The sequence below is a fragment of the Megalops cyprinoides genome, chromosome 4 (genome assembly GCF_013368585.1).
Source record: "Megalops cyprinoides isolate fMegCyp1 chromosome 4, fMegCyp1.pri, whole genome shotgun sequence".
NCBI classification, from domain to species: Eukaryota; Metazoa; Chordata; class Actinopteri; order Elopiformes; family Megalopidae; genus Megalops; species Megalops cyprinoides.
In genome coordinates, this window is record NC_050586.1 from 15,690,460 (window position 1) to 15,711,723 (window position 21,264).

General features: G+C 46.9%; 1 protein-coding gene across 6 annotated transcripts in view; it reads right to left on the reverse strand.

Annotated features, from left to right (window-relative positions):
* Positions 1-5,630: 5,630 nt before the first annotated feature.
* Positions 5,631-21,264, reverse strand: part of ap1b1 (adaptor related protein complex 1 subunit beta 1) — a 29,030-nt gene continuing 13,396 nt past the window's right edge. For 3 of the 6 annotated variants that reach the window (XM_036528073.1, XM_036528074.1, XM_036528075.1), the window contains exons 11-24: positions 19,774-19,939; positions 19,121-19,219; positions 17,219-17,478; positions 16,651-16,861; positions 16,340-16,360; positions 15,359-15,388; positions 15,115-15,252; positions 14,767-14,912; positions 14,542-14,671; positions 11,769-11,853; positions 11,350-11,436; positions 9,624-9,778; positions 8,953-8,961; positions 5,631-6,557 (exon numbers count right to left, since the gene is read on the reverse strand). In XM_036528073.1, the coding sequence (XP_036383966.1) occupies positions 6,483-6,557; positions 8,953-8,961; positions 9,624-9,778; positions 11,350-11,436; positions 11,769-11,853; positions 14,542-14,671; positions 14,767-14,912; positions 15,115-15,252; positions 15,359-15,388; positions 16,340-16,360; positions 16,651-16,861; positions 17,219-17,478; positions 19,121-19,219; positions 19,774-19,939 (1,612 nt within the window). In that variant the 3' untranslated portion in view covers positions 5,631-6,482. The remainder of the gene's footprint in view (positions 6,558-8,952; positions 8,962-9,623; positions 9,779-11,349; positions 11,437-11,768; positions 11,854-14,541; positions 14,672-14,766; positions 14,913-15,114; positions 15,253-15,358; positions 15,389-16,339; positions 16,361-16,650; positions 16,862-17,218; positions 17,479-19,120; positions 19,220-19,773; positions 19,940-21,264) is intronic. The other 3 variants (XM_036528077.1, XM_036528076.1, XM_036528078.1) reach the window with 3 other exon arrangements.

Consider the following 21,264-nt stretch of genomic DNA (forward strand, 5'->3'; position numbering starts at 1 on the left):
GGCAACAAGTTTCCCCATAGTGACCACTTTACATTAGTGTTCAAAATGATCTAAACACAACTAGTGATATACAATACCCAAAATAAGGATGTGTGAACATTTGTAAAAACTGATTCACTTTAACAGAGCAGATGGGCATTTCAAATGAGCATCATGCAGGAAGCAAATACTCCGTATGTGAGGATCCAATGATTCAATGGCAAGTCAATGATTCTGGTACTAAAAATCCTGTAAGCAAATTATTTTTCTTTATCACCATACACAATATAATGTGTGATTTGTAAATATTCAATGCATTTCTCCTTGAGTGAACCTGAGCACCAAAAAAAAAACAAAACAAGAGGTAAACAAGGGACGCAATAATGATGAATTATATATCGCTCTAGATGAAAAATTAGTTCATGACTAAGAATCAGACAATCCAAGGTCAGTGAGCTGCATGCTGATTGAAATGGCAATCGATGCAATTGCTGTAACCTTTCTTAATTAGAGCTTTGAGGATAATTAGGGACTCAAAGAACAGCTCTCACAGTTGTATTCCTTTGATACAGCACAGCGAATGAAGAATGGCTATGTGGGTACATCAGTGTGTGATTTATTCATCTCAGCCAGTTGAAACCTTGAAGAACATTTATATTTACTCAAATGCCATATAACATAATTACACCTCAAAGTCCTTTGTGGAAAGTGTTTAAAATGGCATAGGAACACATCGGTCCTGGCTGTACATTCTGGTCATGAATGCCCATTTTGCAAGATTAAAGGATAATGTTGCTATCAACTTCCATTAAAAATGCTTACATATCCACTGTATGTCCCTGTGGACAGGGCTGTTTTCTCATAACCCAGATCCATGAGAGGATGACAGGAAAAACACTAATGGGAAGAGGTTTCAGGCTAAACTTAGTCATATTCATGTATCAATGTCATATTCTACTTATACCTTTTTGTAAAGGTGAATCTAGACCTAATCTCAACAAAATCAAAGAAAAAATCTGTCTGTCTTGAATAATCACCATGAACATATGGCATTTTCACCTAATGCCAGTTATTGTTTAAAACAGCAGTAAATAAATTTGAGTGTGTCAATACTTTATACACAAACCCTTCAGTTCTTCTGCTTACCTCCCCCTCACTCTGTGATTCAGCTGACAGTGTTTGAGGAGAGAAGAGAAAGAAGTCTCATGAGGACATGGAATCTAATTTTAACACTCATGTTCGACTGATGGTGCGCACGTGTTTACAAAACACAGGACAGCCACAAATGTTCCTAGAACTTAAGCCCTGTTGCCTCTGGCAACTTATTTCTGGAACTCAGTGCCAGCCTTTTGGCTGTCTCCACTGCTTCTCCATGCTAGCAAAATAATGATCTGTTGTACACGTTGTATTAACACGCTCATTGTGAAAGATGAGTAATACGCCGGCAAGGAGATGTACATTTCTAAATTGTTGCATGTTAAATGGCAAGTGCGTGACAATTGCAGGACACAGGAAATGTCTGATACTGTATCTTATAAGAAAAGATGATTTCAGACATGCACACACTGGCATGGCATACTTTATATGACACTAGATGCATCTTTAAATTAGGTTATGAATTAAAGATGACAACAGAACTTCACGGAAAAAAAATACTTGATCTTTTCTGGTGTTTCTAAAAATATTTGCTCAGCTCCCTTGCTCCGAAAGATTCACTCCTTTTTGTTTTCACAGCAGAATAGCTTTTATGGCATGTCTTTATGCTGTGCAATTTGAGTGAGAGAGCAGTAGAGAGGAAAAGAGAGACTGAACTCAGACTCTCGATCGTGAATCCACTGCACAAACAGCCAAGTCTCCGTCCCCTGCTGAATGAAGATGTTGATTCATTTCGGTGTGGGCCGTGATCAGAGGTCTAAATGCTGTTCCCGGATGCGTTGGTCAGGGCAGAAAATACCTGGAGCAACAACTGGGACTGAGGGGAAGACAAAGCAGAACCAACCTCCCCCCCAGAGGGGGGGATTTGACCACACTGTAAGGACAGCCAAGCAAAGGAGTGAGAGGACAAGACTGGAACAGACCTCTCCACTTGAAGGGCTCTTCAAAGAGGTGGTGAGCATGTGGTAGTGCGATTGCCCAGATTTGCCATCAGATTTCCTGTCTCTCTAAATCATCATTTAATGACCACATAAATTAAACTGCCAAGCGTCGAGATGATGGAGTATCCATTGGGCAACGTCATGCTGACACTTGCAGTAGCCATATGACAAAGTTCAATTTTGACCTGCTTTAAACTCACACTGCTACCAGTAGAACCACAGACTTGTGCATCTTAGATTATTTTCATGCAGACTGGCCCTATTCTAAAAATAGCAGACCCTAAATTAATGATATTCCAGCTCTCTCCAAAAACACTGTTCCAGCATCCTGAGATGATTGAGTGCACTCCACTTGAGTGCCAAATAAAATGTAAAGTAAGGAAAACCATATGTTGTTTTAAGGTTTGGTATCCCTTTAAGATGACAGATTCTGACTGATCTTCATGCTCCTTAGGGAAAAACTGAGCCAGTCAAATATTGAACATGATATATACCTGACATTAGAAGTAAATGGAAATCTAGAAGATCCTAACAAGCTTTCTTCTGCGTCACCATTAATAAACAGGCTGAAAAGCACATCTGGTGCTGCACCACAACCCAGGAGCAGCATTAAGTATCAGAAGACTCTCCTGCTGAACTATCCTCCACTCCACTAGACACAAATCACACTGCCAATGTGACCAGAGGTGTTGTGGAATCTCTTGCCAGCTGTATCGATTTCTGCACAGTTTCTGATAGTCAGACCATCTTTAGTTTTACGGGTTGATTTACACGGGTGATAATGTGGCCTAATGTCTCAGAAACCAAAAGGTTATAGGACTGAAACCCAGGGGGAGCAACACAGAAGTGCCTCTGAGGAAAATACATCACTTAAATTTATTCAGTAAACTATCCAGCTCTTCAATACACAGGTAGATAAGGCATGCAAAGACAATAAATGATGTCAAATGTTAAGCCTGGCAGTAGCTAGTGAGCAAAATTTATTTTACTTCTTAGTGATGTACATCTATAACCATTCTTTTAATCAGGATAGCTCAGCTGACAAACGACTTGGACTTGATCTTAAGGTTATGCCCCGTGTGAGTACTATATAGGAGGAATGAAGTGCCCTCCCATAACACATTGTAAGATTACTCACTTTGACATAAGATTTTAGTTTTTGGGTTCCTTAAAATAAAACGCTGTTCAATACTGCGCGCATCAGTAAAAAAAGGTACAACACAACATATATGCGAGAATACGTCACTGATGCGTCTCCCTGGGTTCGGGAAAATTAACAGTTTAATTAGCTGTAATATTGTTCAACAAGGATAAGGGCTTATCGTCCTTGTTGATTGTCTTACCTAAAACAATTACGTGCGAGTGAAGCGGATTAAAGAAAATTGCGCACGGATGAATGATCAACAGTCGCGAAGCCCTCATACACATAACAGTACCCACTTAATTTTTGAAGTAGTTATTACTCAGTTATTCACCCCATTTCGGTGAATCGATGCTGGGTGACGCAACAGGACATCTGAACTTATCGTTACCGTACGCGGTTTAAGTATCACTTACCATGATGGTTTCGCTTCATAAGCGCCTGAGGGTCAGGTCATTGGATCATTTGAACAATTTAATCAAACTAAACATATAAATCATATTCATATTCATACTCTCAAGAGTCACTGACACATATTGCATTCACTTCAACTAGACACGGGCTTGCCGGCATGCATAGCCTATTGTTTACTCACTTGCACACTTCTGCCTGCCACTTTTTCCATTTAATGTCTTGATATTTTGTCTATTTATTGTATTGTGTATTTCTTCACTGACTGAATGTAGCACCATGGGTCCCAAGGAAACGTTATCTTTCTACCCTACTGTATACTTGTATATGGATGGGCTTACAATAAAAGCTCTCTTGACTCTTGATATCGGTAAATATAAGCTCCCGGGAGCGAGTCTAACTTTTCTGGACGGTATCGGAGGGTCTCATAGCGCGAATCAGCAATATCATCGAACAACCGTTATTAGCATAACATACAGATGGATACACCAATATAATACGCAGTTGTCCGATGCCATCGCTTCCCCAAAGGTCACATTTCATCCAGTCATAAATGGATTCGGGGAAAAAAAACGCAGAACTATCGCATTTATTTCAATTTTCATGTTGATATTAATAGTAACCTGTCACTGAAGCAGTTCACATCTCAACTAGCCAGTGTGTGGAATCAGTACATTCACACCCGTTGACCAACATACGCACTCCGTGTGCTAAAAATAGAGATTTTTCACTCGAACCGTGCCTGCGGCCATCCTGCTAAAAGAATGACGCATTTTGCATCTGGAGTCGTCTTCATGTTGACAGTTACGAATTTAACTGTTCAATAACGAATTCCGCAAAAAACACTTACACTAACTCCAAAAATAACAGAAATGGAGATGACAACGGCCAAGTTGCAGAAGGGACACCTGTTGCTTTTTTTCAATTGCTCATTTTACACATCTAACTATGCCAACATGGTAAATGTTGCTTTTTATTCTGTCCGTATCATGTACATTGGAAACTGGTCAAAATAAGCAGAAGTCATACTGTAACAGACCAAGATCCTAAAAAGGAAACAAAATTCCTTGTCTGATGAAAATGGGCCACTTCTTGGAGGTGTGTGAAAGGTTTTTATTGTTCAGGTATACATATTTCTTCTCCTTTTTTACAAATGCAAATCCCCAACACAAAATACCCATAGAACCCACCCCCGAAACAGAATCAGACACTGCAATGTCCAGACAGAGAAACACAAGATTACAGGTGATCATGTAACCCTCTGTCTCTGTGGGGAAGAGATCACTCCAGTGACCAGCGAGATGAGAAGCCCCTGGCATAACCTTTTGGGCTTCCAGCTGGCCTGGTTCTGGAGCAAGACTCATCTGCACACAACTTACAGAAAAAGAATATGTTCCAAAATATCTGGTTCTTGAAGTCAGCGCTCAGATATATTCTATTAACACAGACACAAACCAAGGTATACAGAATGGAATGGTTAAAAAGCACTGGCGGGATGTTGATGAGCTTGAGAAGGCAGGGGTTATAAGCAAAGCCTGCTGCACCTACACACTAACTCCCTCCATCACACACCCAAGCCAGCACACAAACACACACACGCACACACACACAAAAGACACATACACACTCTGTGCTAGGCTGACATGTCATTATAACAGCAGAAGAACACTAAACCAACAGCATGACTCCACAGAACACTCAAAAGAGCTGGAAAGTGATCTAAATCAACCCAAAACAAAACACTGCGGGGACACTTCAGGGGGGCAGAGAATGCAGAAGGGCAGCTGTCTGCATTCTGCAATTTTCTGTAGTGTTTCTCTGAGCTAGGATGCAGCATCCCCTTGCACAGCACAAGCGCCGGTCACCTTGGGCTCTGGTGAGCGTACAAACGCAGCAGCAGATCTGAGCGGCTTCATTCCAGCTCGTTGGTGCCTTCAGGGCTGCTGAGCGTTCAGGACGAGAATATATATCCCCCCCCCCCCCCCCCCCCCCCGCCCCCCGCAAACAGGAGCTGAGCAGTCAAATTTCCAATAGGAGTCTAGGGTGCTGATAAGCGATTTAGCCGCAGATTATGGAAACCAAACAGAAATGAAATTTACAGAGGCTACAATCACGGAATGACGTTAATTATTATTCAATTGAGAATCAAATCAGTATAAACAGAAGGGAACACTGCACTGCCTGATGGGAAAAAAAATAAACAGTCATGCAAAAAAAAAAAAAAAAAAAGGTGCCAGCGTGCAGCCTTCTGCAAGTGTTCCCTGCTGAGACAGCCTTATGCAGCACCTGGTTCATTAGGAGTTCATTAGAAGGTGGGGCACACTGTCTTTGGGGACTCAGCGATTAACTTCATATCGAGTAGTCTCCCAAACAACTGCCTCATTATAAGAGATCAAACTGGACTGGAAAACCAAAGAACGTATTCAAATAAATAATGGGGCAACACATGTCAGCCTCCTTCACTTCAGACAGGAGGACAGAACAAGCTTTTAGGTCAGAACACTCCGCAGTGCAAAATAGAGTACACCACCGGGGTAGTTTCATGACCCACAACGGGGTGGGGGGGGGGAGAGCAGGGGTATAGTGGGGTTTGCCAGTGGATTAAGCAGAGACGAGACTTTAAAAGTGCCTCCTGTGTACAGCAGGCTTTTGTGAGGTTGTCTACATGGGGCCAGGCTTTTCAGGACCTTATGGGTCAGGAAAGAGGAGGAGGGAGGGTGGGGAGGGCGAGAGTGAGGAAGGGAGCGCAAGCTGGACAGATAGCAGGGGGTCGGCATGGTGCTGTTAGGGTAAGTTGTTTAGCGGACCCCAACCCCCCCCGGCGCCCCCACCCAGTCCGGGAGCCCCCTTCCGGCTCAGTTCTTCAGCACGGTCTCGTAGCACTGGAAGACAAACTGGGAGACCTCCGGGGCTCTGCATTTCAGAGACAGCTGTGGAAAGGAGAGAGGAAGAGGGACAGAGTTATCGCTGTTCAGGAAGGGAAAAAGGGGAATCTGCCGTTTCCCCAGCATGAAGAGGAAGAGGTTCACCGCTCATCTCGCAAAAGAGAGCTCCAGATGAACACGCAGAAATGTTTTGAGAGATTAACGCCGCTTTTCATGCCAGTGACGGTGAATGTTTGGGACATGCAGAGAGAGAGGAATGCTTCAGAGGTGTATTAGATGATGTGCGAGCGATTGAAGAAGAATGGAAGAAATGAGCGTGCCGAGGGAACATGAAATCCCTGTGGTAGTCAGAGCAATCACAACCTGCTCTGCATCCTCCTTACACCATGAGGTTGTGATTGCAATTTCACAGCTGAGATGGAGAGAGATACAGATGAAAGAGAATACCGAAATGATATTCAATAACACACTTCGGACTTTCGGACTCAAATCAAAAGCTGCCTTTTTTGCTCAGCCGCACCCTGCAACTTCAATTTAATGGCCATCAAGCGTTGTGTGTAGAATTTCCCCCTTTTTGACAACTACACCTGCACGTGCACTGCAAACACAAAAAAAAACATGGAGTAACAAGAGTGTGCCTTACTCCAGCACTCACACCTCGTCCCCTCAGTCTCCACGCCAGCATTTAATTCTATTTGCGGCCATGCATTCATTAGCATTGTAAATGTTCCCTTTCATTCCATCTTATCTGCTCTGAGCAAAACAACATCCCTCTCCTCTTGTTCCCCCCCACCCCCCTCACCAATCCCTTCAGCTTTTGAAGTTTCCAGCCTCGTGCTGCAGCAGAATCTGATACCGCTCTCAAAGGCATTTCTTTTTCATGACAATTCACACTGAGAAATTAGAAGACTCCCACCACACACAAGGGGGCTTCTACACCAGCTAGTCTTAAAGGGACAAGATCCACCAAACGTGAACTGGGCGAGAAATCTTGGGTGAGTGAGTTCATCTTTGCTGTCCCCCCCCCCCCCTTTGCTGGCTGATGTTTATGGTAGCAGAGGGCAGGCTAGCTGCTGACTGAGGTCACACTGGGTCTCTGCAATCGCACCAATTTGCCATGCCGCTGTGGCGTTCCCCGCACGCTCCTGGTACATTCCACATGTCCCCAGCAGCAAACGGTGCACTCTGTCCAGACCCGAGCACCGCAGAGAAACAAGCTCTCAGCCTGTGCTCTTGCATCAGGAAAACAGCATTCTGAAGCAAGCGCTGGCAGTTCTCAGCCTAAGGTCCCAGGAAAAACCCACTTCATGGCTGGAAGCTAAGGGCCGACCGTTCTTGGATAAACACAACTGCACAATATGGAGGTGCAGTTATTAATAGTTTTTTTTGTTTTCTTCTGCCAAAATCTTGCTTTCTGTAGGTCTGGATTACTTTGAGTGTGGGCTGGAGAAATGGAGAGGCAGAGAAAGATGGAGGATGGAAGAAATGGAGGGCAGGTTGTTTATGGATGGGGGATGGAGAGATGCACAAAGTATGCGCAGAAGGGGGGGGAGGCTGAGGCTACAAACAGCAAAAAACGCAGCTGATCCAGACTGGGGTGTGGGGATCAGTGGTAGGAGGCAGAAAGATAAAGAGAGAGAGAGAGAGAAATGATAGGAGGAGCATGAAGACAGCAAGATACAGAGAAAGAATGGAGGATGAGATAAAGGATGAAGAGAGATGAGAAGAGGGGGGAAAAAAGGACAGACGGAGACAGGGGAGAAACTGATGGATGTGGGTGCAGTACGGCGGCGGGGATTACAGAGGTGGTGCTTTGTGCTGACATTCTATCACGTCCCGTGCAATCAACTGCTCCAGGGAGAGTGAACCAGCCCGTGCCATTGGTCACCCAGTTGCCATGGGGACAGGGAACATCAGCATAAGCTTTTTTCCCTCCTCCAACACTCTTCAAAAGGCAGTTATTCCAAGCAGCAGGGAATCATGGGAAACCCTAGGCAATTAGCTGGAGTGATGAAGGTATTGGGTGAAGTGTTGTCGAGTTACACTACAAAAGATCAACGGCTGGGATTTAAACCACCACAACACTGTACTTGACTGAATAGCAGCAGCTTTTTTGGCACTTGTCAATGGTGTTTTATGTTCCTGCTTTCATCACCTCAAATGACTCCTCATTCAGGGAACGCATGATTGGAGTTCTCCATTATGTGAGCTGGGTTTGAAACATGCAGCATTACTGGGGAGACATGCCACTGAAGCAATGCAAGCAGTAATGTCTGTGACTCCGGTTCAGGAAGCAGGTGTTATGGCTAGTGCTCCATGTAGGAGCCCTGAAGGACAAGGACATGCCTTAAGGCAAAGGAAAGGGCAGGATAAAAGGAATGAGGCACCTTGAGGCGCTTCAAGGTGGAGGAAAAGAAATAAAAACGGGAAAAAGGCTAACCTCCAAATCCTGCACAAATGATGTCAACGGCATAAATGTGGGCAGCAATAAAAATGAAAATACAAAAAAAAAAGCAAAGCAAAACAACAGTCAACAAAATGAACAAAGACATTTGCAATGTAACATGGTATGACAAGTAGAAGTCAAATCAAGGACACTGCTAGAAATTGAACAACAACACACTTGGGCATGTTCCAACTGCATACGTTAATACAATAATCTCACAGCACACCAGGTGACAGGAAGCTCAGTGTTATGTACTTATCAGGCATAATTTGTCGGGGTAATTAACGAGGCACACCGACGACATAAGTGTTACAGAGAACACATCTCATCAAATGGAGCTGCCACACGGCCTTACAGGATACGCTTTCTTGCTAAATGAGATGAGTCATGCAAGGCCGGCAGCAAATTCCATTCAGCCTCTGTGACTGACAGTCCCTGACCTGTTTTTGTCCCTGTTCTTCGCTGTTTTTTTGCCGCTCCCGCCAGCGTCGTCTTCCCCTCCCCTTCCCCTCATCAAAGCCCGAACCCACCTTCGCCCACCTGAACCCTGGCTCACGGTCCGCCTCCCTCCTCCAACCCACCACACTAACCCGTTCCCTCCTCGCTTTTCTCTTCCTCGTCTCCCTCATCCTCTGTTCCTACCCCTCTGTACCACCCCTCCTCACCGTGTAGTTGGGATTCCCGGCCTGCACCCGGAGCTCTGCCAGCACCCAGATGCCGTTGGTGAGCTTGATGGACTGGTACAGCATGTCCTGGCCCTCCACCGTGCGCTTGGCAATGGTGAAGATGTTGCTGCTCTGCAGCTTGTTGGTGGCTGCGTCTGCGTGGAAAAAAAAAAAAAAACGGAACGGCAACCTCGGTCAAATCACACCCATAAGGCTGTCTCTCCCTCCCTCTCCCTCCCTCTCCCCCTCCTCCTCCCCCCTGCCCAACAAGTGCACTGATGCATTTGGCTTCCTTTGTAACTGGCTGAAATGGTTTTTGTGCACATCATCACTTCTTGCTCTTACTTGAAAAAAAATCACAAGACACGAACCCAGTAACAGAGAACTGATATTACACATGCAGCATTTGCTGGCTGGGGCCTTCACCCTGAGCAGGATTATGGAGGCTCCATTACCGCAGAAAAGAGCGCTTCTTCAGGTCACACAGGCCTTCACAGCCTCCTCAGGAGAAAGCCACCTGATAGCTGTCATTGAAGCACAGTCCATTCAGCTGTGTGCACCAGCTCCGGCGAACTGGAGCCGCTCTGTTGAGATAGCCAACCCTCCTCTCGCACTCAACCTCATCACTCTCTTTCACTGCCTCCTGACAGTCCCTCCGTACCTCTCTCTCTCTCTCTCTCTCTCCGGTTCATCTCTCTTTCACAGCATCTCACTGAGGTTCATAACTCCTCCTTTCACCTCGACTTCGCATGTTCGGATTTGGCTTCGTGTCTCCCTCTGTCTCACTTCCCTCACTCACCCTCTCAGCAGCCCCTCCCTCTCTCCCTTCATTCCTGGAGAAATTGAATTAACCAGTTGAGGGAAACTTTCGCATTCATTACTCACTTCCTTGCCTATCCAACTGTGCCTCCCCTCTTGAGTGCCTCGAGCGGCCTTGATTGAATAAAACTGAATTATTACAGGAAGTGAATAATGACTACCAGTCAAAATGGATACTTCCCAAATGAAAGCTCAGTTAATTAGACAGGCGATCCCCAGTCAGAACACGGGGCTGAAGGCTCCAGTCTTTAATCCATAGACTGGTAGTGTGCGCTCCATCTAAACTTTATCATGACGATCACCGTACGTAACAAACAACGGTGCCACCTTCCAGTTCATTGTGCCCTTTCGTCAGAATTTCCGTACTTTCGAGAGCAAATTAGCTACAGCAGGTATTGCTACTTCTCAACGTAATATTACCCCAGATACTGTACCTTATCTTTAACCGTTTTATCATATTTTACAGAAGCATAATAAGATGATGGAACATCACCGCAAGGAATCTGTGATTTTAAAGTGTGTGCATACAGTTTTAAACAAACGCCAAGGCACAATACTGCAACAGTGCCTCCTGCTGTTTATGAAGTCTGGGCGGTGGTGATACGTAAATTACTGACAAAACAATTCAAATAGAAGTGGTGACTGCTAACATTACTGAGAGAGCAGACGCATGTTATATTTTAAAACAAAAGAACAAAATGGAATAGAAAACTGAATCAAGATTTTATGCAAAACATCAGACAGTTTCAGATAAAGCAGGTGAGATTTTAGAAGACTGCTATGTTTTCACGAGTAACTGGTCTTTTGTTGGAGATGTCCACTAAAAATAAACCAACTGTCAACTGAGATTACAAAACTCCAAAGCAAGGAGAAGTGCAGTGCCCTACTGCTCTAGTGTCCTGCTCACCTGAGTTGAGGTGGCAGTCTTTGATCTGGAACTGGGCCTCGTTGTCATTGGGAATGTCTTTCCAGGTGGCCAGGAATACCTGACGCTCTGCAAACAGCAAGCAAGAAGAAGAGAAGAGAAGAATGAAAAGACCACAGTGAGAGCAAAACAGCAGGCCATACAGTGACCCCCTGTAACAAAGAAGACATTAGCCTGTAACAAACAGACTCAAAAAAGAATAAACAAACATGGTTATACTCTCAGCATAGCAGAGCGGTCTACCATCGTGACTCGGGGGCAGCTACAAATCTGAGCACAACAGTGTCCTCGGGTAACAAAACCCATCAGCGTTTACACTTATCACACAGACGGCACTCCGCCTCCTGAGGTGTGGAGCCCCCGCACTTCAAACCCCAGAGGCCTGGCAAGGCGGCGCTCACCCATCTTGCCGTCCTCCACAAACAGGATGCTCATGGGGTACTGGCAGCTGAAGTAGAAGACGTCAATATTGTTCTTCACAGCCACCTGTGAGAGAGAGAGAAAGAAAGAGAGAGAGAGGGAGAGAGAAAGAGAGAGAGAGAGACAGAAGGAGATGCGTCATTGTTCTGAAGTATTTCAAGTGGGAGGATTCAACGGAAGAGCCTTACAACTAGATAAGCTGGCTCCACTTAATTCAAACAGGTGCCCCCTCCTGCCTGCCGGAATACAGACGTGTTTCTTTATCCTCGAAAAACCGCTCCCCTCTCACCCCGTCCTCGCCACCTATCCTCTAAACCTTTGAGGCTTAGCAATTTGCTGGGCCCGGTGAGTCAGAGAGGAGATGAACGCCGGCCCTTTTTGCTCCCCCCTATTCTTTCTTCTCAGAGCTTTGTTCTCGCCCGTGTTCCTTTCACTGACCGCACGGCCAGGAAACCGCAGAACCATCGAGGGACTTCAAATGACACCCCTGTCATGTATGCAGTGGCCTTAATGGATTTGGGACAAAGGGGACAGGGAGATGAGGGGCATGTGTGAGTGGCCCCTGGCTTTTCATACTGGAGGGATGTGGAGCTGTTGTAATGGGCATGCTATGACACTAAAGAAATAAGTCAAAAGACACTTCGTAAATACAAAACAAAGCTAGAGTGGGGGCCTTTGTGGTCCGTGCTTTGATGGACCTCTGAGATATTTTTGGAGATGGTGGTATTTTTCCCTGTGGTGGAGTTAAATAATAGCCAATAGGACAGTCCAACTGACAACAGAAATGACAGTCACCCAACAGGGCATTTCTGCAGGGGTATTAATTAGCTGAAGGAATGGTCAGGGGAGTTTGGAGGGGGGGGGGGGGGGTGTGCTGGTATTGACTCCACAATTTCATAATGTTCCATTTTTATAGGTCTGTGCAAAATTTAATGTACCAGAGGACTTTTCAATTGAGTCATGAGAACCAGGCAATCGATCAGAACAAGCAGCACAGAGAGCAGAGGAAGCCCATCCTAACAACGTTAGGCGCAGAACTACAAGAGGATTCTGGTGAATTATTCATGCAACGGTCGGTCCTGTTTGGAAGTTCCTTGCAGCTGTAGTCTTCCCCACGCTGACCTTCAGGGGATTATGATCGATCTTGCGTGTGAGCACAGACCTGCACTGAGGTTTGCAGAGAAACATTTCCTTTCACAACCACACCACCGGACCAAAGCTCCACACCACCGGACCAAAGCCCCACACCACCGGGCGAATCTCATCCTCCCTAACCTGCTGAAAAACCTACAAACACTTGTCTTGGATCAAAACAACACTTCCGAAATGGCCACTGAGTACAGTTCTCTATACGTATATGATGGCAAACTAACTGATAACTGCTGCTTGTGTGCTCAGTGTGTGAAAACTGAATAGGGGCCGGCACATTTGGACAGGGGCCGGAGTGTGTGCTCTGTGAGTACAATGGGATGTAAGATGCCATTCACACACTCATTCAGGTAATAAATCAGGGCTGGCATCTGCTCTGTTCCCCTGCTCCCTCCCTTCCGCTCTCCCCCCGTCCGTCTTCAGCTAGGCTGTCTCAGGTGCGGCCGGGCCCTGCGCTGGCCCGCCGGTTTTCCTGGCGACGGGGGCCAGCGGATCCCGCCTGGCGTTTACCGCCGCCGGATGGAGCCCATCCATCTCCGGTCGAGAGCCGCCCTGCCGTCCGCCCCCGCCACACCTGCGCGCCGAGGAAGACGGCGAGGGCGTGTAATCTCATTATGTTTACCGTCGCGCTGACGTCTTCTCCCCACACCCTTTCCAATTCCACCCACCTCCCCACCCCCCGCCCCAATTCTTCAGCCCTCTCCACAAAACAAATCATCCGTGCCCACATTATTTGTTAGTCGAGAGCAGCTTTTTCTTTTTTTGCTTCCGATTCCTTCAAAATCTCATCACCCCAGAGCGGAGAGTCACGCAACAGAAACCGCTATCCCCAAATTGACACCAAAAGTGAAGGTGGTTTTACCCTTTCATTTAACGCCCCTGTCCCAGCACACCGGCTGTCACACAATTATTCAGCTGCGAGGGGGGCTTAATGAACTTGAGGTAATTTGCAATGTACCTTCTCCACTCTTAATTCCTTCTGCGCGAATCGATTGGCAGCAGTGACAGAAGGAAGCAGAGACACAAAGGACAGCTGCTGGGTGTGATTGCTAATGACAGTCTCCAGATTTCAAAAAGCCGTTTTATCTCTCCCCAGCAGCTGTGAACAACAGCCTTTACTCCTGAAGGAATTTTCGAGATCTTAGTTTTAAGTCCTTATTTAAGCTGGCCTTTATCGAAACGCAAACATCGCAGAAACATTTAAATGGTAAGTTCTACCTTTTAGCCATTTTAAATTCCCTAATTTAACACCTCAATGGTCTAATTGGAAATTTTAATGTGTGAATTCCTGTTAGCTTAAATTGATGTTTGCATTATCGCAAAATTATGTGTACATGCACATTTGTCCTCATATTGAACATACAGAAAAAAGATGCAAAACCATTTACATTTACAAATATGGAAAAGGAACTGCCACAGACCCACAGATCTACAGAAATGGAGGCAGACAGAAATCTGTGGAGAGACAGACACCCAGCTAACACTGTCAGAAAAAATCTTCATGAGCCATAACCATGCAATTATAGCACAGAAATTCTGAGGAAAATTATACCCATTAATATTAATAATTAACGTGCTAGTACACACATACACACACATCCCTACCTGCAAGTTGTTGAGGGGCTCCATCTTCATGACTGGCCCTACAGTGCTAAGAGGCAGGCTGACCTCGATGGTCTGGTTGGGGCTGAGGGGCGTGAGGACCTGGAGGGGACCAGCAGGAGCCAGCCCAAAACTGTCACGGAAACACGAGAGGAAGCAGATGAAGCACCGCCCACCACAGCCTGTGGCCACCCTTTGTCCTTACTGTTGCATTCCACCCCCCCTCACCTGTTCCTGTTGAACTGGATGGCAAAGTCGGTCATGACACTCATGGCCTTGTTGGTGAGGGACAGCTCCATCTGGATGACACCCCCACGCCGTGCAAAAGTGCCCGAGATCTCGAGGCCTTTGGCCTTCATGGCAGGCAGCCAGACCTGGGACAGGGGATCACCGCTATCAGTATTATCGCCTTTCTCAACAGCTCTGTGCATTTATGTGTCCTTGGATCGGCCATTTCCTTTTCAGCCATGACCATGATCATTTTGTTCACCTTCAGTCAGCATTCTAGCTCTGTTATCCTTGTACGTGCTAGTCTAAACCTAAGCCAGTGCTGCCGAGTGGAGTGTCTGAACTCACCGATTTTGGAGCAACGTAGGCTCCAGTCGTCATGCCCACTCCTCCCCCGAGGTCGAACAAGTCACCCAGTCCACCCCCCATGGGGGCACTTAGGGAGGCTGGCATGACTGCAGGCGCCCCGCCAAAACCGGCACCCATCTACGAGGGAGGGAGACGACAATAAGACAAGCAGGGAAAGAATGCTCACTGACACATGCGCTCTTCCACGGAAAGTATCAAAACTTAAAACACCAATCCAACTTACCGCCGGGCTCCCTCCGATATCTCCTCCGAGCTGTAAACACACAGAAGTCCAATTAGACAGCGTTTATCAATTGATCGAGTTTCAGTGACGTCTCAGCTTTTGCTGTATTACAGGGTGAGGGCTGGCTGAGGCTGCTCAGGACAGGGAAAGGAGGAGAAGCCGTTCTGGATGGGGACTGTGGATGAGAGCTTGCAGCGTTAGCGATGAGGTGCACTACACCTGCTGGGAAGGAAGTGATAATGAGGACAGACTGGAGAAGCTGTGAGCAGGGGATTGTGGGATGCCTTGCCGACACAGGGAAGCAAAGAGGAGACGAAACAATAACAGACTGTCAGACAAGATGGGAAAGCCCAATAATGCGGACCAGGACAGCTGGAGCTACTCTACAGTAGGACAAGAAAGGGCTTTCCCCGGCCCTGAAAACCACAGTTTCCTGTGGGCTTGGATTAAACCAAGATGAACCATGTTGACAGTCCAAGATGAAGATGCACAAGTATTCAGCCATCACCGTCTAGGTGCTGAAAGGCCAAGCCTCTAAAGGCACAAGAGGACAGGAGACAGCCTAGTCGAAGGGACTCTCTCTAAACCTCTAACAGACAATCAAATTCTGGTAGACCGATACCTGTGGTGACTGAGTCTCCATTCGGGGCGAGGTGCCAGACTGATGGAGGATGAGAAACAGTGAAAAATGTAACAGAGGGCGGCACTGCCTTTCAAAATGTCCCTGAAATCTTACTGGCATTGGGGAAGGTGATAAAGCATGGTGGGTAAACAGGCTGTGAGCTTGATGCACTTTAAACAGAATGAGATGGATACACGGCGGCAGACACTCGGAGTGAGTTTATATACGAGAGCGTCACCGCATATGAATGTTGTACAAGGAAACACAGAACCATAATGGGATTTACTATGAACTACACCAGCTTCACCAATGAGGGGGTGTGATTATGTACCCATCCCCATCTCCCTAATTGTAATTACCGGTTCTGATTCCTCCCCCATCTGCAGGTGTTGGGTTGCAAACAGATTGGAAGAGAGAGAGAGAGAGAGAAACACAGAAAATTGAGAAAAGAGGAAAAAAAAAACATTTAAAAAAATTTAAAAAGTACCATGAGAAGCTGGAAACACCCAAAGCTTTCTACAGTCACTTAGACTATTGCAGAAGCAGCTGGAATCACACTTCCCCTTTGTCAAATTATGCTGCAATGCACAGCACCCCAATTTTTAGCAGAATTAACAGCACGGTGAGAGAGAATCGATGATTACGACAGCAGCACGTATGCGGCACCTACCAGGCTGTCCAGACCCCCGCCGAGCAAGTCCATGGCACCCATCTGCATGGCAGAGGTGGGGGCTGGGGTGACCCCCGTGGTGGGGGGTCCCAGGTCCAGATTGAGCAGGTCACCCAGCAGGTCACCCTGGGATGGGATGACGGAAGGGGCGGCCTCCGTCACGGAGCCCGCTGCGGGTGGGGCCCCCTCTGGGCTCTCGGCGCTTTCGCCCCTGGAGAGAGCGGGGGGAGGGTGCTGGTGAGAAAGGGTGCGGTCGTATGGCAAGAGCCGCCTCACTGAGCTTCACCACGGGACACAGCCCTCAAAGCGGGACTGCTTCCATTACAGAATATATGATAAAATTCAGCCAACGCAAGCACAGTGTCCACCAGGACAAAGACTGGGGCCAGTGCCAGACGATATTGAATCTTTTTCACCTTGTGTGACAAACCCAATTTATCAAAACAAGCAGGTTTGCAAATGAAAATGAGAACCGCCGCTAATGGCCAACCTCAGAACGACAGAGCTTAAATTCCCTAAATCTCTGGAAACAACGCAGCGGAGGGAGCGACCCCCAGGGGGCACTCACGAGCCAGAGCGGGGCGGGAGCCTCTTGTGCTGCACGCCGCGGCTGCCCTCCACGAAGGCGCTGGGGGGCTTGTGGTAGACGGAGGCCAGGGTGCCGATGTGGCAGATGAGCTCGTCCAGCAGGGTGGGCTCGATCAGGTCCGTCTCCTCCGAGATCAGGGGCTTCTCCGCCAGGACCACCTCCTTGGCCGCCACCGGGTCGGTGGACAGCAGGCGCCAGTAGATGTACCCGCGGTCCCGCAGGTCCGGGTTGTCTGAATCCTGAGGACGGGGGGGGTGGGACAGACACCAGGGGAAAGAGAGGTGGCAGGAATAGAAGAGAGGAAATGGACGAAAGGAGGAGGGAGGGTGACGGGTAAGTAGAGAGACTTTATTTACCATTTATCTATTATTTATCCGGTACGCATTTAAATATTTATATACTTTTCTCTCCCTAAGATCAGGGTGCCCAGACTGGCATTCAAAGCAAATAATAAAATGTGGTAAAAGAAGTGAAAGATGCAAGACGAAGTGGGAAATAGCACAAGGATATTAGGGCTTGAAGTATGGGGTTGCTTTTCTTCTGACAGAATATTGGCAGCATTTAAAACCTCTGACGTCAAACTTCAAAGTTAATAATGACGGCCTCACAGTATGAAGACAGTATCTGCACGGCTCCATCTCTGACTCAGCTGCCCCACCCCCTACACGCATACGCAAGTGCACACACTCATACACACACAAATATACCACAGTCACCCCCTGCCCTATTTAACAGATTCAGTTAATTAGATTTAAAGGTCACATCCAATTCTCTAACTCAGTCAAAAATGGGGGGCCTGGGGCAAAATTCTGCCCCTTACTGAACGCCAACAAAGAGCTGCAGAAAAAATGCCCTCATGAAGGGAATGGTTAAAGCAGAACTCAAGGTGGAGCGGTCCATTTTGGGTGCTGCCTCCCGTTTGGACACCCTGCTTGCTGGGGCGGGGGGATCAACCTTCCCAAATCCTGAAATACTGTTTCGTATGGCAGCTTCTGTTCCAACCCGCCCCTCCTGGTTAGTTCATTAGCCAAATACTCTACATCTAAACCTATGTACACAGCAATGAACAACACAGCACACTTCTAATGAAAAAAGGCACACTTACAAGCTGTGACATTTGCAAAAAGTATATATTTAAAAAAAAAAAACAGCTGAGTAGATGTCTGGTCTCATTAAAAAAATATGAGCAGAGGATAGAGCAGAAAGAAAAGCATAAACAAGTCCCTGGAATGATGGAGTTTGGCACCTCCGGTGTAAAGGAACCAGACAGAGGAGAGACAGAGGGGGGTCCGGTAGGCAACACCGTCAGTCTGTCTGTCACAGGCAGGGGGACCATAACAAATAACAGCGACACTTTTAATTGCTCCCCGTCCGGCAAGCCATTAAAGTATTAGAAGACAGTTTTGCTCGGCGACAACAGGAAGCAAATTAATGTGCAGTCATCTTCAGGTTTAATCAAGGACGTCCTGTTAATGCAATTAGGGCGATAATGGGTACGAATGTGAGCGCTTCCCTGCTGAGATCTCCAGAATTTAATTTTTTTTTTTTTTTTTTTTGATACATCGTTCTTATTTGGGGACCGGCTTGAACAAGGGCCAGAAAAAAACAGATTCTGCTCATTTCCCCTTCAAGTTCTTCCTAACTTCCGTGAGGCACAGCATTAAGCCCTTGGCCTTCTGTAGTTAAACGGTAACTTTCCAAACACATGACCAGCATTTCACCACCAAACTTGCTGAACATATAAGATCAGCAGAGTTTACTGAAAGAAATCCTTTTGCAAACCCTTTGTATAACCCCAGACCCTTACTCGCTGAATGCTGATTCACTTCTGGTTGACCGTGCTGACAGACCTGTCTATGCAAGTCAAAAGAGTGACCTCACCTGTGTGGCCAGGCTGAGCACCTGCTGCACCAGCTCCTGGGTTTCCGTGGGTTTCTTCAGGAAAAGCTTCACTATAGCGGTGAGGAGCTGCAGTTGCACCTGCACAGCGGTGAAGACACAGAGGAAAACTTACCAAGAGCCCCCAGTGCATCTATCCAGTTTAGGCATTGTAAGACATTGGATATACAGTATGTCTCACAGATCAAACTTTTCTAACTCAGACACAAGATAAAGGTAAACCACAGGTGAGCTGAGTGCAACATTTCTCAGAGGTGCTGATGGGAGGTGAAGTTGACAGCTTGGGTGAAGGTACTCCACTATTTCTAATTATGGACTTCTCATTATTCCAAGTGCAAGTGCTCACTGTCTCCCCTTCCAGTCACCCCTACAGAGCTGCTAACTTTTTTCATATATCAACACTTAACAATAAATCTTATCTGCCAAAGCAAGTTTTTGGTTTTGACATTTCCTTGATGAAAGGTTAGTTCCCCAACCCCCAATCCTAACTATACCAACTCCCAATAAAAGTGAATACTGATCCACGATGAGCGCTTGGGGGGGGCTGACTGCCTCCATGAAATGGGAGGGGCCTGACAGGTGAGGTGCCTTAGATACAGTGACCCTATTGGCTGGTGAATGTGCTGGGGGCGGACCTGCGTGCTCTCGTCGTGGAAGCCCTCCAGGAAGCTCTCCAGCAGCTCATCGGCGTTGTCGATCCGTTCGGCGTACTCGCCCACGATCCAGATCATGGCGGCACGGGCCTCGGGCTCGTCCAGGGAGTCCAGGTTCTCGCACAGCGTAGCGATCACGCTCTCATACCTGGAGTTGGGGGGGGGGGGTGGCAGGTCAGGCTTACTGGGTCACTGCTGACCGCACCGTACAACCACAGCTACACTCATAATTATTGTGAATACATCACCGCTGCACACATCCACCATCCCCACACCAAGAGAGAGCGCACAAGACACTCATGACAGGGCTGCGTTGTGGTAGCAATGTGGCGATGCTGCATCAGCAATAAAACAGCGATGTGAGAGTATTATTATCTGCCTGCTCCGACACCTTGTAAAACTCCCTGTTCTGGATAATGGAAAACATTGGACTGAACCTTCAACAGATTTCTGGTGAAGGGGTTGGGGGGTGAGTGGGTTACAGTTCAAAGAACAGAGGCAGTGCTCCCAGGTTGCCCATGGTAACCTTGAGCTCGGTACTTGACCTAAAACGCTTCAATAAATGCCCATCTGCATAAATGAATAGTATATAAAATGTAAATCGACCAGGCTATGGGAGTCCGCCAAGCAATTGTACAATAATATGACTACTAATGTGTGTAAATGAGGGAGCAGCAGAAGTCAAGGGTTGAGCCATATCGGCGGAGTATCTGACAGGAGGGAGAAACATTTCCATGCGCCACTGGTAGCATGAATATGTGATGAGCGTGCCTGTTTGGTGAGGAGTGGGAAAGCATTTTTATGCCTTTCACGATCAAAGTCAAGCAGCAAACACTCTGTAGGCTGGTAATGAGGTTTCTTTTCTTTGAGACTGATTTTTGATGGCGGAGTCGCTGAGCTGGAACCGACAGGCCTGGATGCGCGCCACCGGTGGGAGAGGAGGGTTTGCGAGTCTAACCGCACCGCAGTTACGAGTAAACTGTCTCTGACGTGACCCTCTCACATTTTCCTGAACGTTGGCACGTACGCTTTTGTCAGGTAAAGAACTGTTACAAAGGTGAAACCTGTATATTCTTTAACCATTTTTGAAATAACGATAGAAGTCTTCCTACTCAGGCAGCCCTGAGGATAATTACAATTCTAGCATGACCTTCTACAGACCCCACTGTATGAGCACAGCTAAATATGGAACAGGAGCTCTTTTAGTTGTACAGATAATGGCCACTGCTTCAAGTGAAGGCCTGTTCAAACAGCTCACAATCTGTTTGCTGGGGCGGCTGCTGTGGACCCGGGAAAAAACAGCTTTTGAAGATGTAAGGATATTTGTCACAGAAGAACACGAGGGAAAAAGGTAACCTGGCTGCGCGCTGGGGGTTTTTCAGTACATATCTGAGGCTAAAAGTGAGATTCCTTCACCCAGCTGGACCTGCTCAATCATGCATACCATTTAGCATCAGCAGGGAGAAATTGCTA